The sequence below is a fragment of the Enhydra lutris genome, unplaced genomic scaffold, assembly GCF_002288905.1.
Source record: "Enhydra lutris kenyoni isolate GAN:26980312 unplaced genomic scaffold, ASM228890v2 scaffoldscaffold3, whole genome shotgun sequence".
Lineage (NCBI taxonomy): Eukaryota > Metazoa > Chordata > Mammalia > Carnivora > Mustelidae > Enhydra > Enhydra lutris.
In genome coordinates this window covers 55,159,229-55,177,197 of record NW_019154087.1, presented here as the reverse complement: position 1 = coordinate 55,177,197, position 17,969 = coordinate 55,159,229, and the positions used below count along the sequence as shown (strand labels likewise).

The 17,969-nt window shown below is 34.9% G+C and overlaps 1 protein-coding gene across 1 annotated transcript in view; it reads left to right on the top strand.

Moving 5' to 3' along the window:
• The first annotated feature begins 830 nt into the window (after window positions 1–830).
• The window catches only part of LOC111154162 (membrane associated ring-CH-type finger 1), a 339,628-nt gene continuing 322,489 nt past the window's right edge, over window positions 831–17,969 (top strand). Inside the window, exon 1 of the mRNA XM_022513592.1 lies at window positions 831–941. Coding sequence (XP_022369300.1) covers window positions 831–941 — 111 coding nt within the window. The remainder of the gene's footprint in view (window positions 942–17,969) is intronic.

Sequence of the window (17,969 nt, the reverse complement as noted above, 5' to 3'; positions counted from 1 at the left end):
CTGAGGGTGGTGGAGTGGAAAAGTAGGCTGTAAAGGTTTACAAGGGAAACAATGTCTTCTCCATTACTCTAAAAAGTCATTGTTGATAATACTTTTTCAGAGATGAAAAACAAAAACAAAAACAAAAACTTCCCCAATGGAAAATTCTGGAAAGCTAGGAAGAGTTGTAGAATACTTTTACTCAGGATATAGTAGGGGAATTTTTTAAATTAATAAAATGTACTGGTGATGGGGTGATGTACGTCATATACTACCCTTACCATGTTTGTACTAAAATTTCTCCTTCTTCAGTTGGCAGAACTTTATGAGGGAGATAATCATGCCACTGCCAGAATGAATAATCTTTATCACTGACTGGTGTTCAATTTATTTTGTGTCTGTAGAGCATTCATCTGAAAAGCTCTGCCTAATTTTATATGTCATTGGAATATGTAGATATATCAGAAAATGGAATTGTTTTTAGCTCCCAAGGTAAGAATTCATGTTATAACGTGATTCTTGAAAATAACACTTAGAACCTGATTCAAGGAATTCCAACAGTCTAGAAGTGTCACAGATTGATGTGTAAAAGATGTTAGGCTCTTTGAATAGATATGTACTGTTTTCATTTCCTACTATCTTTGGAATGGTATTAAAAATCAGCATATTCTTTTCTTCCCCATAACTTCTGACTAAATTAAAATGTCTCCATTGGTATGTCATTAAATTGCTTATTTAATTTCAATTATGTACATTTTCCAAAAACACAACCAAAATAAGTGACCTGTTTCAGGGAATGTAAATTATTTTCAGAATTTCAGAAATTGAAAAGGGATAAGAGGAAGGAGAAAATGCTGGGCTGGTGTGAAGCGATAGCCCGTAACCCTCACAGAATTCCAAACAACACGCGAACGCCTGAGATCTCAGGGGATTTGGCTGATGCCTCACAAACCTCCACATTGGTGAGTGAAAAGTTATTTTTCTTCAAAATGGCTTGTGTGTAAATGGAATGCTAAGGAAATGTGGAAAGGGATAACTTTTATGTAAACATTATTCTTGTTTACAGTAATATTTACATTTGTATTATATTGTTCATATAGATAATTTATATTAATAAAAATGTTTAATGTCATATACTGTTAGAGCTTAATTCAGATAAAACAACAGTTTCTTTTTCTTTGTATTTCTTTGAGCCTTGCCCCTCCATTATGTTAGTGACCTTAAAGAGTTACTTAAAGTTCATATTTTGCAATCTACATTTGTGTAATGGAATCAGTGGAGAAAAATGAGTACAGAGTTATCCAAAATTAATGAAAAACCAGAATCAAGACTTCTGTGTTTTCCTATATACATTCTAAAAATCTCTGAAAAGAGTATTAAAATTAAAATTTTATACAAATTTGTGAATTAAGTAATGACAAAAATAATTTGAAGACCGAATCAATAATACACTCTTCCATATTTTGTTTTCTGCTTAACTTAAATAGCCAGCTGCAGCTAGCCATTGTTTCCCAGTGATTAGGAAGAGAGAACTCGTTAGCAAAAGGGGTTTTATGCATTTTGTTTAGATTTGGCTGCAACATTCTTCATTTTGATTTAAAGAAGAAAAATTCCACTCAGTCTGTAAGTTTTAAATTGACATGTTAGATATATTTTAATTATTGTTTTGCCATTTTGTATGAACACAAGTGTTTTCATTAGCCTGTTGATGAACATATAATTAGATATAAGCAATGATTTTAGGTTTAATTTTTACTCTAGAATTATTTGCTAAGTCCCACTATTTTAAATAGAAATAATGATCTCGAGTAAACAGTATTGAGTGAATATTAAGAGAAACCACCTGAAGGAGTGGGCATTCAGTTGACAAGATAGAAGTGAGATCTTCCTTAAATTCCATCATCTTAGATTGTGAAGAGAGGGCTGACAGTATGAAGAAATGTGTGTAATGTCATGAAATAGTCAAAGTTCTGATGAATAAATTTTTTGGAATTATCTGCATTGGTTTATCTCACTCTAACATGATCTTTTGTAAATTATTATTTTCAATAAAATTGCATGACATGAGTTAACACCATTTAAAAAATGTGTTACACAATGTTTATACATAAAGCTGGACTTTGTCAGGTATCGTACAAAGGGTAAAAATTTTAAGATAAAAATAATTATTTCCGTGCTTTTATTAGGATGACTTTAGTGCTTAATTTCTATTTCATAGAACCATAGATCAAAACCATAAAAATTCTTGAGTAAACATTTGGCCTGGTTTTCTCCTATAATTGGGTAACCTAATATTAACATAATTTTCCAGATGTGAACTATGGCCCAGAGAAATTAATTGACTTTCCCCGTGTCACTTAGCTAGGAAATGATAAAAAGATTGCTAGAAGCCAGGTTTCTCAAGGTGAGGTTTTATTTTACTACACCGTGCTGCCTCACTTTCTTGATGACATTTTCTTCTCATCCAGATACTTTTAGGAGAAGGAAAACTCATCAAGTTACCAATTTAATAAATCCAGTAATTCATATTTTAAAATCCAATGCCATACTAGGTGGATAGCCTCTAGTCATTGAAACATAATTTCAACATTCTCAACATAGAAAAATGAAATATGTCTTTCTTATATCATAGCCTATGTGTCTTAGTCAGTTCTCCTTCACTGTCAAATGATGACTCAAAGATACATACTCTTTTCATCTTTTAATGCTGCCTTCCTAAGGACATGGATTCTTAGGTCCCTGAGGGAAAGGAAAAGACTTTGGGAGTGATTGTACATGTGGTATATGAAGCGGCCTTGAATGTGTGCATATTCTTCTGTTGACAAAACTTAGTTGCATGGCCCCATCTGAGCTGCAAGGGAGGCTGGTAAATGTTAGTAAGCCATATAACCAAGAAGAGCATATGGAATTAGAAAGCACCCAGTCCCTCTCTGCCATAGACCTCCCTCTGGTTGCCAAATATTTAGATAATGTTTCCACTCCCTCATGAAAAAGGATTATTACTTTCCAAGAGAAATAACAAAAGTATTTCAGTCACTGGATTCAGTTCAAGTTCATGAGCACTGGCTATTTATGGTCCTCATCAAATGATGGTGATAGCAAATCAACTACAAATAGATTATCTGCATTTTGCAACCAGCTCCCAACATCCATATATACCCAATATATAGGAGAGAAGTAGGACAAGGGAAACCACAATAACATTCATGCTTGGAAAAAGAATCAGATACACATGGAAATCAGAGGTGAAATCCTGCTAAACAGGAAGGATCTTTGAATAGGCTCTGTCCCTGCTCCCTGGGGAGATCTTTGTTAGTTGTTCTCTCTGGCCTCTGGATATCTCTCTGGAAAGTTCATTTTCTTTTATTCTCCTTGTCAATATTTAAAGTTCCTAATGAGGGTTGTATACCCTTAAAATATTTTTTTCCTATTTTGCGAAAATTGTGGGACCAAGAGTTGTTTTAAGTCTTAAATATTTCAAGGTTTGTATTTTGGGGATCATGGTCTTTGAGTACTACAATTTTCAGAAATCTTCATAGGATTCTGATCGATTTGCTTCCTCATAGTCCATGTGCTTAAGAAAGTTCTTTCTGGGAAGCCCTTGACTTTCTCTTCTCTCATGCCTCTTTCTTAAGATGGTATTATCTTGGAAATTAGTCTGGAGGACCACAGCCTTAACCCAATTTTTGTAAAGTGATACTTTGTTTAACTGAAAAGTTTTACTCAGTGTCAGCTCTAAATCTCATAAATACCTTGAGTCACTTTATACAAATGTACGTTTTTACTGTATCTTTGTTATCTGTATTTTTCCTGTATCTTTGTTACTCAACACTTGGCAAAGTCATATTCCATCATTTGGGGTTGAGAAGAAGCCAGACATTTTGTCCAATAAACCCTTAAACTTCTATAGTCTTTCTGTTCCTAGTCAGATCTGCTTTTAAACTAGTTCCTGAGCTTCTTTTAACACTTTGCTGAATGTAGCCAGTAATTGATAACATACATTACTAAGTTTTGTTTTTCCATCTATTTTGAGTGTTTCCAGCCCAGCAGGCCCACTGTCTGCCTCTCAAGTTAATTCAGACTGTAGTTTTGCCAAGAGTTTTGCCAGGACATCAGATAGATGGCTTTCTACTTTTGAAATTGGTTTCTTTGCCACCCACTGCCCAACCACTCAGCAAACGATATACTTTAGATTTTTGTGGTGGTAGCACAGGCTTTGGCTACCAACTTCTATATTTAGGTCGTTACAAAAGTTGGGGTACAAGAAGGAAAACAGGAAATAGTAATTCTAGCACAGAATGTAATATGAATATTTATTTAATCAGCTCTTGAAGGACTGAAAAAGTGTATATGCTTAGTAACTGCAAGAAGTAACAACCATCCAGAGAAAGAACACTGGGAGGAGGAAGGAGTTATTTGAACCTAAAAGGCTGAAAGAGAAGCCCCTCAGATTGCACCTTAGACTTTGAGAAGGGAGGCTTCTCAGCAGATGTAGGAGACTTGAGTTCAGAGAAGGGACGCTCAGGATCTTGGACCTGGACTCTGAAGGAAAGGCTCTTCTCAATCCTTAAATATTCAAGTGGAAGGAAGAGAAGATGGTGCAATAAGAATAGTTAGATGGGGGCACCTGGGTGTCTCAGTGGGTTAAACCTCTGCCTTCAGCTTACATTATGATCCCGGGGTCCTGAGATCAAGACCTGCGTTGGGCTCTCTACTCAGCTTCCCTTCCACTCTCTCTTTGCCTGCCTCTCTGCCCACTTGTGATCTCTGTCTGTTAAATAAATAATAAATAAAAATCTAAAAAAAAAAAAAAGCAAGAATAATTAGATGGTGCAATAAAATGGTGCAATAAGAAACTTGGACCCACTTTCCACTACTGACTTACAAAATCATTGCTGGGATGACACTAGCAGAAACAGGATAAGCAAGAAGAAACAAATCCTTTTTCTCTCCCTGTCTTCTAGTTTCCATTAGCACTAGTATTGGCAGAAGCTGGTAGAAGAGGTAAATGTCAAAGGAGCAATCTGATTTGAAGGCCCCTAGCTCCAGCGTCTTGAAGTGGATTATGGCAGACCTGATTTAGAGTTGAGTAGTATTATCTTAGTAATCAGTATAAAAAATTAAGAAGAGAAGCTTTAACAAATCAACTCAGAAATTTTTTTTTAATTTTATTTTTTATAAACATAGAATATATTTTTATCCCCAGGGGTACAGGTCTGTGAATCGCCAGGTTTACACACTTCACAGCACTCACCATAGCACATACCCTCCCCAATGTCCATAATCCCACCCCCCCTCCCAACCCCCCTCCCCCCATTAACCCTCAGTTTGATTTGTGAGATTGAGTCACTTGTGGTTTGTCTCCCTCCCAATCCCATCTTGTTTCATTTACTCTTCTCCTACCCCCTTAACCCCCCATGTTGCATCTCCTCTCCCTCATATCAGGGAGATCATATGATAGTTGTCTTTCTCCAATTGACTTATTTCGCTAAGCATGATACCCTCTATCAACTCAGAAATTTTAATGGCTTAGCATAATTGAGCTTTGCTTTTGCTCAAGACTTACTCTGATAAAGGTCATTTGACTCTCCAACAATGAATGGCAGGATCCCTACTCCTTCCATCTCTTGGGACTATTGTCTTAAACAAAGGACATCTGAGTTTATCAGATAACATAAGGGAAAGAATGAGTGGGTGACCATGGAGATATCTGGTTAAGTCTGGAAGTGATGCATATCACTTGATGCCCTTGGCTGGAAATCAAAGACATATTCCAGTGTATCTGTCAGAAGGATGAGAAGTATGGTCTTGTATGATTGAAATAAGGAAATTGAGAGCACTCAACAAGCTTCTACCACAAATGCATTCCTTTGAGAGGTAGCAGTTTTGTCCTATATTTTCATTTTGTATGCACATATTTTATTATTACGCCTCTGCTGTCATCCTGAGCATTTGAGGCTTTCTGGTACAGATCATACCCCATCTAATGATAATGGTGGTGATGAGGAAGAGGAGGAGAAGGGAGATGGCTGATTAGGAAGTCCTCTGAGTTTTCTAAATATTTAACACATATTCTCATTTTTAATACTCACAAGAGTCCAGTGAAGTAGGTATAACCATTATCACTATTTTGGAAAGGAAACTGGATAAGTTGGATACAGAAACTGAGGCACAGAGAAATTTAAAATCCTGCCTAAAGTGACCCAGGTAACGTTGATGAGGCTAGGATTCCAGCAATCCAAACAGTCTAAATCTGGAGGGCCACTCTGTCATGTCTCCTCAAGTTGGGGGAGAATAGTCATTATTTGAATTGTATGCATTTAGTTAAACACAAAGATTGTGAATGAGAGAATAATACAGCATAAAGACAAATAGGGTCTTCTCTTTATAATTTTATGGTTATATGTGACTGTTAGATTATTCTCTGCTCTGCACTTAGTGACATATAAATATGGCCGTTTTTATAGCCATTTTCACCACTATGCCATCAATAACTGACATAATTGAAAAGAACTGTGTTTTTTTAGATTTTATTTATTTATGAGAGTGAAAGACAGAGAGAGAGAGAAAGTGCAGGAGCTAGGAAGAGGGACAAAGGGAGAGGAAGAGGGAGAAGCACACTCCCCGCTGGGCAGGAAACCTACAGGGGACTCCATCCCAAGCTCCAGAGATCACGACCTGAGCTGAAGGCAGATGCTTAACCAGCTTTGCCACCCAGTTGCCCCAGAATAGGTTTTTTGTTGTTCTTATGTTGTTTTGTTTTGTTTTTAAATCTATCAAGCAATTGAGATTACCTGCTTTTTAAATTCAGGAAATATTAATTTAGTGTAAATGTTTTCAATTGAATTTGAGGTTTGAGAGATTATGCTTATTAAGCAACTGCATTCACAGCTACACCATAGGGGTGGGAGAGCTCCTTCTATGACAGCTAGGGAAGAAATTTCTCTTTTAAACTTAATGTAACACAGTTTACATGTTACAAATAAAGGCAAAGTGCCCTGTACTGACTGTACCCTTGAGCAACATCCTGAATCAAATCAGTTTCAATATTAAATTTAAAATGAGAGTAATGGAGATCATAATAATCAGAAATAAAAAGGGGAAGAATTTTAGGAGTTGAAAAATATCTATGGAAGACAAAATAAGGAGATCAAAAGTGTCATTTTTTAGGTAGTCAGCAATGACTCCAGAGAAAATTATTTTTCTATAACCAGTGATGAGTCTTTGAGGCTGTGAGTAGATTATCATTAAGTAGAGAAAAAGAACAAAGTGTCACTTGATGTATTTGATAAGGTGATTTGCCACTTCCAACCATGTATTTGTCAACTCAGGGTACATTTTGCAACCTTGTATGTACATTTTCCAGGATGAGGTACTTGCAACTCTAGAAGAGACTGAAGAGGGAAGACTAGATAAAAAAGCTTTCAAGGATTTCTACATCTGTGTGTGATATATTTATAAAGCTGTGTAATTTTCAGAGCAGTCTTTATGTCCATCGTTTCATTATAGCTTACAACCATACTGAGATGAACACAATACAAATTTAATTATTCAAAGAGGTAATGATATGGAGATGTTCTTAAGAGTTTTGGGTAATTCACTTCAAATCATAAGGCCACAGATCTTCTAATTTCTAGGTTATTTATATACTACACCCATTATGAGAAATTGATACGATTGTTTATATTATTCAAGAGAAAATATCCTAACTCAGAAAGGTTAAATAATTTGTCTCAGAAATGGCAAGTCTGATTTTTGTCTGATTTTAAATCTTAAGATTTTTCCAGTTTGCTATAAAGCTCTCTAAAAATAAGACCTATGCAACTAATTAATTTTTGAACACTATATCAAAAACTAATGATGTACTATATTTTGGCTAATTGAATTTAAATTTAAAAAATAAATATAATTAATTAATTAATTAAAAATACCCATTTAAAGAAGAAAATTTGCAGCTACTAGACCAAGTAATTCCTTGCACAATCCAGTAAGTATTTATTAATAAAACATGCAGTTAAAAAGATTCATGTTTCATTGTGTCATAATCTTATTTTCAAAATAGAACAGTTTTGTTGAAGGTTAAATTTCCATACTTATTAAGCTTATGAAAAATCAGAAATGAAAATGAAGCACTTTTATTTTTACTTTAAAAACATGTAAGTAGAATGTATGTTTTAATTGAAGAATCATATCATTATCACATTTTTTGTTATTCTTATTGCTCAGAGGCTCTACTATTATTTCCTTGGTTTTATATTAAACTAGCCCACTTGGATATTTGTGTCATATAGAAAAAATCAGGACCTGAACTAAAAAGACTTTTTCATTTAGAATTCCATTCTTTATCATTTGGTGAATACTGACATCCCCTGGATATCAAATAGAAAATGAATAAATGCATATAATTTGTATGATTCATAATAATTGTTGATAATAATAATTAATTAATAATATTAATTATGATTGGTTAATAATAATTGTTGATAATAATAATTGATAATTACAATGATCTCACAATTTAAATAAACAATAATATCACAAAAGAGCAAAATTTGATGAAAATAAAGGTAATAAGTCAGGTAGAGCTTTTGCTATAGAGAAATGAATATAACATTTTTTTTTCCTTATTCTAAGCCAAAACATAAAAATGACATGGAGTGGATGTTATTTGCTATGCCTACCCACATCCAAGTCTAGTAGGTTGAAGTCCTTTGTGTTAAAATCAACAAAATGTTTTAAATTGTTTGCCTTCTATTCATAACATTCAGCATTGGAGTTGGTTAAAGTGATTAGAGTATGTTGTATTGAATCTAATATACAATATTTAATCAACAAATTGGAGTGAAGCATCCTATTGACTATAAAACTTGATTCAAGTTAACCATTGATGTCAGCACAGATAATAGCATATCAAACTGAGGAGGAAAGTAATCTGCTTCATAAATAGTAATTATGGTGGTGATGTTTATTTCATTATGGAAATGCATATGAGGACCGTATATGTGATCTAGATTATATACCCCCAATTTTTTTTTTTCTAGATATCTCCAAGGCTAGTTTCTTCATTCAGGACTTGGTGTGTCTATCCTAACAACGCTGATTAGCGTTGCTGCTGATATCACACCCAGTTATGCCACACGCATTCACTCTATGCCAATTCCGTGTTGCTTTTTTTCTGACTCATCTTTATCTGAAAATATTTATATAAATATAAATGTGTGTTGGTTTATTTTCTGTTTCTCTTCACCTGAATGTAAGATGAAAAAGGGAAGATCTGTCTTATTTAGCTCTATCTCCCAGGTGTTTGAAATATAACAGGAACTTAATTAAATTTGTGGAATGGATAAACAGCTTGAGCACAGAGCATGAACTAAGTGAAAGTGAGTTTTGTTTGTTTATAAAGCTCTATTAAGTATAAAATCTCATATATTAAATCCCTTATTTTTATTAGGAATGCCATATTCCTAGAGATATGGAAGAACCCATCTTAAAGATCAAACAATTCTGAGATAGTTTCTATGACCAAAGTACATAAGTTCAAGCTTTGGAAACCAAAATCATGATTGTAAAAAGTAAATCTACTAAAATAAGATTCTGCCTTCAGTAAGAATTTTAGTATTGAAGGTATTTTGTTCAATGCATAGGCAGTAAAATGTAAATTTGTCCTTAATTAAAATATCACACTTACAATTAATATTTACCAGAATCATTGTCCTCAGTTTCTTCCCAACTGTGCCCATCATTCACTTTTAATTTTATCAGACAGAAGGAAATCATGCATCTGCCTATGGAAAATGGACTGGTATTGTCCCACAAACATTACCTCTCTTAGAAACCAAATAAAAGGGAAATAGAAAGAGGAACTTGATTATATTAAATTTCCCCTTAAACCCACAGACTTATTTTCAACAGGCTCACCTTACTTCTCTGAGCAAATGGGACAGTTGTTTATTGTGCAGTAGTCTTTATGCATTCTGAAAATAGATTATGTCAGGGAAGATAGAATTTGTAGAGTTTTTTTTAACATCGTTTTTGTTTCCCTTTTAATTCTTTCTTATTTGATCATTTATCAGCTATTGTTTTTAATTGCTATTACAAAGCCTTTACTAAATACTGCCAAAGGCAATAGTGAATGAAATCTAAAATTTTATTAGAATAACTATAAAACACAAATGAGGGAAATTAAATGAAAGACATTATGCCTTTCAAGAGCTTTGATTTTTGTAAGAAAGTAAAATCATTAAAAATATATCCCAGTGGTTGTTATGGAAACAGATTGAATTGAAGAATGCAAAGGGGGAGATTGGTGCTTCAAACATCACACTAGGAAGAAAAATTACATTCACTGTGCAGCTTAAAGTGATGTATTAACTTTAATTGTATAGTTACTGAACAGTGTCAAAACATGATTATTCACAATAGTAATAATTGATCTAAAAATGCTCCTTATATGAAGAGATCTTTTCCTCTAAGGAGTAAATCATGAGATCTTGTTCACAGCTGCTTGTTATCAAAATGTGTCATGTCTGTCTGTTTAATTTAGATATAAACTAAATTGTGAGCTCCTCAAAAAGAAGTTGAATCTTCAATAGTCATTGAATTCTATGATCGGTATAGTATTTAGAACACATTGATTTTCAATATTTTCATTTCATTATGACGACTAGTGAGTAGAGTTGTGTATACCCAAATAGGAAAGGCCTCTTGTGTATATGTGGAATTGTGGCAAACTGCTTTTCTCCACTCACAAATGACGCAGATGGCAAAGATTTCTTCTCTGCCCTTGCTCTTGTGGGAGTGTTGTGCTTTCTAGACAGGGGTAGGGAGGATAAATTGACTTGATTTTTGTCAAGTCAGCTTGTTTTTGCCTCAGAATAAAAATTGCACTTGGAAATAAATGGAACATGCCAGAGTAGGACTGAGGAATCCAGAGCTATTTTTGTGCAGCAGTCTTATTTAGTCTTATTCAAAAGACAGGTAAGATAGAGGTCTTAGGTAAATTTTTATCTCAAAACACAATAATTAGTAATATAGTAGTTTGTAATGCCTTTTCTATGCTCAAGAGTTTAGATGTATCTAAAACTTCATGGTAACTCTGAAGGTAGATTTGCTATTCTTATTACACAGAAAAATTAAGGTTGAGAAAGATAGGAAGAGTGACAGAGCAGGATTCTGAGGTTCTACATGTTTTCAGTCTTTTATGCTACTTTGTAGAGAATATTTTACTCATATAAATATTTGGCAGGAAGTTACCTGACATAACATGACAATTCTTATCCTAGAACAACTGCTCTCTTTTTTAGGAAGATTTATTTATTTATTAGGAGAGAGAGAGTGTAAGCTGGGGGAGGGGCAGAGGGAGATGGAGAGAATCCCAGGCAGACTCCATGCTGAATGTTGAGCCCAAGGACACAGGGTTTAATCTCAGGACCCTGAGATCATGACCTGAGATCATGACCTGAGATGAAATCGAGAGTTGGATGCTAACTGCCTGAGCCACCCCGCGCCCCAAGTAATTTCTCCTTTAATCCACCATTATAGTTACTGCACTACCTAATGAATGAATTCATTGGTATCAACGTTGTGAATTGTTGAGCTGTAGTTTGGGGCTCCAGAGCTGTCTGTTATTGTGGAACAAAACAAAGGTAAATGATTCACAGAAGAAATTAGTGGTTCAGAACTATTCACTTGGTTTAGAAGGTCTCTTCAATTATTCATTTAACTAGTCTCTATTGAGAGTCAGCTATGTACCAAGCAGTATACTATGCAATAAATATTACTGGAGGGAAAAAAGACATGGTGCTTAACCTCAAGAACCTATTGAAGAAAACAATTAAATGAATAGGTCAAGAGTAGAATAGGACATACACAACAGGTATTAGAGGAGCCCTTAGATGGATACCTAACCCATCTGTGGAGATTAGAGTGTTCCCCAAAAAAACCCTAAGAGTTGGTGATATAAAAGGGATGATGGAAAGGAGAGAGGAGAAAGGGGCATTCTAGGACTCTATGTAAACATTTATCATGGAAAAATTTAACTTCTGTATTCTGTTTACTTTTAAAGACATATCATCTATTTCGTGTAATAAGTAAGCAGAATCACCTTCAGGAACTGAGAGAAATCCACTTTAACTAATACTAAAGACTGTACTTTCCATAGGTTGTGGAATTAAACTACATATTTTTGTATAATTTATTCAGCCTTAATATGCAACAGTAGTCTTATATCGTAGGCTGTGGGAGCACTTCTAGCAATTTAGTGGCCATTTGAAAGTAGATTCCAATGAGCCTTCCCAGTGAACAGTGCAGAGGAGCTGTGTGTCAAAACATATTATTTTGGGGAGGAAACATGTACATGTAAATGTATATGGATTTGCTCACTTGGAAAAACAAAGAGTGGGAAAATAAGACTGTAACAGTTAATGTTTGTTGGACACATGGTATGTACCAGGCACTGTTCTGAGCCCCTGACATGTTAACAACTTATTTAATCCTCACTGTAGGACTGCATGAAATGAACGAAATCCCCATTTTGCAGAGGACAGAGATAATTTGCCAAGCTTACCCTGCTACTAAGTCTTATTTGAGCACCCATGCTCAAATACACTTTTCTTTTCTTTCTAAGGTTTCATTTATTTATTTGAGAGAGAAACAAGAAGAACATAAGTGAGGGGAGGGGCAGAGGGCATGGGAGAGGGACAGGCAGACTCCACCCTGACCCAGGAGCCCAAAGCAGGGCTTTATCCAAGGACCCTGAGATCATGACTTGAGCCAAACTCAAACACTTAATCGACTAAGCCACCTAGGTGCCCCTCTAATATACTTTTCTATGCTGCAAAGAATATGCTCAGGGAAAGATAAAAACACTTACTTTATTAGAAATAAGTTTAACTGAGATTCACATTTAAATATGAATTTGTTGCACATTTCATTGAATACATTATATATTACATATTATAAAGAAAAGTAGATAATTTGAGAGAGAAAATTTTAATCTACTAAGAAAGCATCATTTGATCTCTTTTAAATTAGAAGATAGAATAAAATCAAATTTTTTTTACAGAGAAGCAGCCTTATTTTTAATCTTTGCCCTTCATTTCCTTGTGTGTAACAAAATCAATGTATTATAGTAATATAAAGATTAGCAAACACATTGCATAAAGACTAGGTAAAAGAATACGTTTTCTTAAACATTTTTCACTATTAAGCATGTCTCTGTAATACAAAGTACTAATCAAGCCAGTGGCGAGGGACCTAATCCTAAACATTTCAGAAAATACAGTGAATAATGTGGTTCTATTCTGGGCTCTAATAAAACACAGTGCAGATAACTGCACTAATTTTTAAGTTTATTCTTACACTGCAGAGGTAATAACAACATCAGCAATGTTATGCACACTGAATAGCGATGGTTTGTCTCATCTCCACAGGTGAAATTACTCAACCCATGAAAACAGGACAACAAATTTTTGTTTGCATTCTCATCACTGTATGTGTAATAAAATTTGGTTGGTGTGATGATGTATCTGTGAAAGTTGACAAGTTGGTAACTGCAGTGTGAAAGCCATTTCATTTTTTATCTTTAAAGAATTACTGGATCGTTAAATTAAATTTTATTCCTGTAGGCTGCATTGAACACATAGAAACCAGGTGTCTTAGTTCCCATATCTGCATTTGAGTTGCTGGTTTCCAAATGTGGAGTCACAAAGCTGTACTTATGAATTATTCCACTTAATAATTACAGTTGACAATTACTAAGGTGATATAAAAATAATTTAATAGTCCATCAACTGAAAGCTTGCTTTTAACCTAAGGGATTTGCCTCATATGTTGAACAGACATTTTCCTGGATAATATTGTGCTAAATATGTAAAACAAATTAACCCAACACGAGAGAATGTATTAGATGACCTTACCCCTTTCCCAAGAAATGTAGTTGATAATTATTAGTATCCAAGAGGATAATCAATTATTATTATATTTTTAAATATATATACAGAGTTGTGCAACCATCAGTGTAATCTAATTTTAGAACACTTTCAGCATTTCCAAAGAAATTGTTATCCATCAGCAGTTACTCACCAGCCCTCCCTCTCACCTCCCAGGCTTAGGCAACTACTTATCTACTTTTGTCTCTATAGATTTGTATATTCTGGATATCTTGTACAAATGAAATTATACACTATATGGCCTTTTATGACTCACTTCTTTTACTTAACAAGATGTTTTATTTTTGTTTTGTTTTTCTTTCTTTCCTTTTTTTTTTTTTTCTTTTTTAAGAGAGAGAGAGAGAGGACGCTTACATGGTTGGAAGGGACAGAAGGACAGGGAAAGAGAGAACCTTAAGCAGGCTCCATGCCCAGCATGGTGCTGTATGAAGACTCATTCTCTCTGAGATCATGACCTGAGCCAAAATCAAGAGTCAGATGCTTAACTGGAAGAACAGAGAGCATTCTATATAATTGCTCAGTTAGTAGTTAATTTGACAGGTTTTTGTCCAATTCCTATTTCTATTCTCTTGAAGTTACAACTTTTATGTGCATAAAACAAGATTGCCTTTCACATGCTCTTATTTCTGTGTCAAACATGAAATTAACTCAGGTACTGATTTACGAGTACAATTCTTTTGTTGTGTTCTTGGTGAAGAACATATGTGAAGTACAAAAACATGTTGCAACTTATTTTTTTACTGTAACAAGACAAGACATAAAATGGCTTACGTTCATTGACTTTTGCTTGTCAGAATGGTTGAAAAATGAAGACAGGTCTCCTGGTGGTTCCCATTGCTCACTGAGGACATGGACCTGATGATGAAATTACAGTTCACTGTGTTTTCCTTCTAACTGGTTCAGGGAAGTTTTGACTAATGTTATACAAAGGTGTGCACAATAAACTGAAACACAATTTTCCACAGTAATTGTCTCCATTTCCATAGAAATCTTTCTTTGAATTATATCCACTTTATTCAGTTGTTGTTTTTTTTTTTTAAATAAAATAACACGTTCCACAGCATGTTATTCTTTTTTAATATAAAAGAAGCCCAGATCACCGGTCTGAGGTAAAAATAATACATAACATTTTGGAACAAACTTTTAGCTGAACTAGATGAAGCAAATTAAATCAAATTTTTCAAGTTTGGGGAGTTTTAGCTAGACCTTTCTAATTTTGCCAAATGAGTTATAGTAACAATCAGAAAACAACTTCATTTTTTATGTCACTGTCACATTCGTTCATTTTATTCTCAAATAAGCTACATATATTGTGTAGGACAGATATTATTACCTCCATTATACACACAAGAGAGCTTGAAGATTAACGGATTGATTCAGAGTCACACAACTCATCAAGGACAAAAGTAGCGCTGAAGTCATATAATCCTGACTTTTTACCTTGCTGAGTCCTAAATTCTTCTTTATTTCCATGAATTCTGTACCATTCTAAATCTTTTTTTTTAAGATTTTCATTCATTTATTTGACATACAAAGATCTCAAGTAGGCAGAGAGAGAGAGGGAAGCAGGCTCCCTGCTGAGCAGAGAGCCCAATGTGGGACTCGATCCCAGGACGCCAGGCTCATGACCTGAGCCGAAGGCAGAGGCTTTAACCCACTGCCACCCAGGCACCCCTGTACCATTCTATATCTTTATGAAGGGCATTACATTTAACCATTTGCCCAAATTAGAAAGTATATTTTTTCCTGTCATGTACATCTGATCCCTTAGTCACTCTCTTGATAAATCTACCTCACAAACACCTTTTCAATTTGTCCTTTCCTCAGTTTGTGCTTTCATGTATGCCCTGTAATATTTCGTTGGTCTTGTCATTTGTCTTTCTGCTCCCCGGTCATACTGTTTCTAATCTGTTTTGAACTTTGCTTGAAAGTTGTCTTTCCAAAGCATAAAAGGAACCCAGTGTTCTAAAACCATCAATGGCTCAGTATTGTCTAGAACACACTCCAAGCTTATTAGTATGATGTGTGAATGAGGACCCTCATGCTTAGCCTCTGTATTTACTAACATAAAATCCTTAGATGGTTCAAACTCTGCCACACCAAATAATTGCCACATAAACTGCAAAAAATGTATAAATAAATAAATAAATATATAAATATAATAAAAGTAAAGACTGCAGAACTGCTGAATGCCAGTTCACAGATTCTTCTTCTCCAGCTTATTTTCTATTATCTTCCACTGTCTTCATGGATGAGCTTTTGTGCGTCCTTTTCCCCTGAAACCTTTGAGCTATCCATTTAGCATTTTATTTTCCTTTACTTCTGTTTGGATTTGGATTTAGTAAATACCTGACTTTGGACTTGAGACTTGGCTTTAATCTAGCAGCTCCTTTCAGTGTTGTGCCTAGAAAAATCCCTTGGTTCTATGACAAGAAAATTCTGTTGAGAAGTATCTGGTTTTCATTCCATTTATCAGTTGGGGTTCAGTACAGGAAACAGAACTACTCTGGGAGGTCAACTAAGATGGGAATTAAGTGGTTGGAAGACCGAAGAATTTTTCAGCTGAACTTCTTGGAAATACTTCTAGAACTATACTCTTGGCCTACCAAGGAGACTGCTGAGTCTGAGATCACTATTTGTCCTAGACCATGCTGGATCAAGAACCCCCACCCACTATCACAACTGTCTCTCTGCATCTACAAAATGAATAACAGATGCTTTACTGCTGCTGGGGAACCTCAACATTTTCACAACCTTGACTGAAAGAAGGCAACAAGTGGCACACAACCACCAGAAAGAAGACCACATTTCAACTTTCTTATATCTCAAGACAGAATGTAATCAATGGACCTAATTTGCATGAGAACCCTAGCTGCAAGGGAATCTGGAAAAAGCAGTTTAGCTTTATAAATCTAGAAGGATGGAGGGGTAGAGGTTGGGTGAGCAGTCCAGGGTCTTCAGCGTCCTGCTTGCTCTGGCTTCTGTGCTATTCCTCTGTTCCCTTCCTCTCCCTTCTGGACTTTTTTTGTTTCAGGTATAGTCCAACATCTTTAGGCCAATTTGACACATCAATTTGCTGATTTCAGTGATAAAAATATATCTATTAATGATAAGCAGAAAAAAAAGAAGAAATATTCTTAGATAATCTATGAAAACTTTTGAGTTTATTAGGCATTGTTAGATCTACTCTGCAGTTATCTTCCAAACAGTAAAACTGGTAAGAAATTGGAACCAATTATAAAATGAACCCCATTCCTGGAATTCTCAAATATTTTCAATTAAACTTTTGGAGGCTCTAATTAAAATGTTTACAATTTGAATTTACCCACAAAATCCTGACATTTTGCCATTGCTCCAGGCTATATACACTGTATTTTAGAAACTAAACCAGAAACTGGATTGACCAGATATAATCTATCTGCTGTTTGAAATTTTAGTTTCAGAAAATTAGGAAGTCAGGCAAGGCCAAGTTATTAACCTGTTTGCTGGAAAAGGTGAGAAGGTTATCTTCTGTGTGTAGTGGGGCCTGTGGTCCAATTGTTTATCTAATTAATTTACACACAAACATGGCTGTTCACATTCACTTCAGTACAAACCTGTAAGGAGAATTTTAAATTCATAATATAAGTTTGCATTTCCAAAAGTAATGCTGGCAGGAAGAGTGTTTGCCAAAGATGGAAGTTTGGGTTTTTGATGTTGGTGTGTGTGTGATCATCATACAGTCCAGGGAGAAGAACAATCACCATTTTTCTTTACTCTTACTCTGGGTCTGTATGCACTCCCTAAACATCCAGGATAGGGCCACCGTGTGCTCCAGAAAGAACAGTAAGGAGATTTGCAGTTTCTTTTTTTTTTTTTAATTTTTTATTTATTTATTTTTATAAACATATAATATATTTTTATCCCCAGGGGTACAGGTCTGTGAATTGCCAGGTTTACACACTTCACAGCACTCACCATAGCACATACCCTCTCCAATGTCCATAACCCCACCCCCCTCTTCAAACCCCCCTCCCCCCAGCAACCCTCAGATTGTTTTGT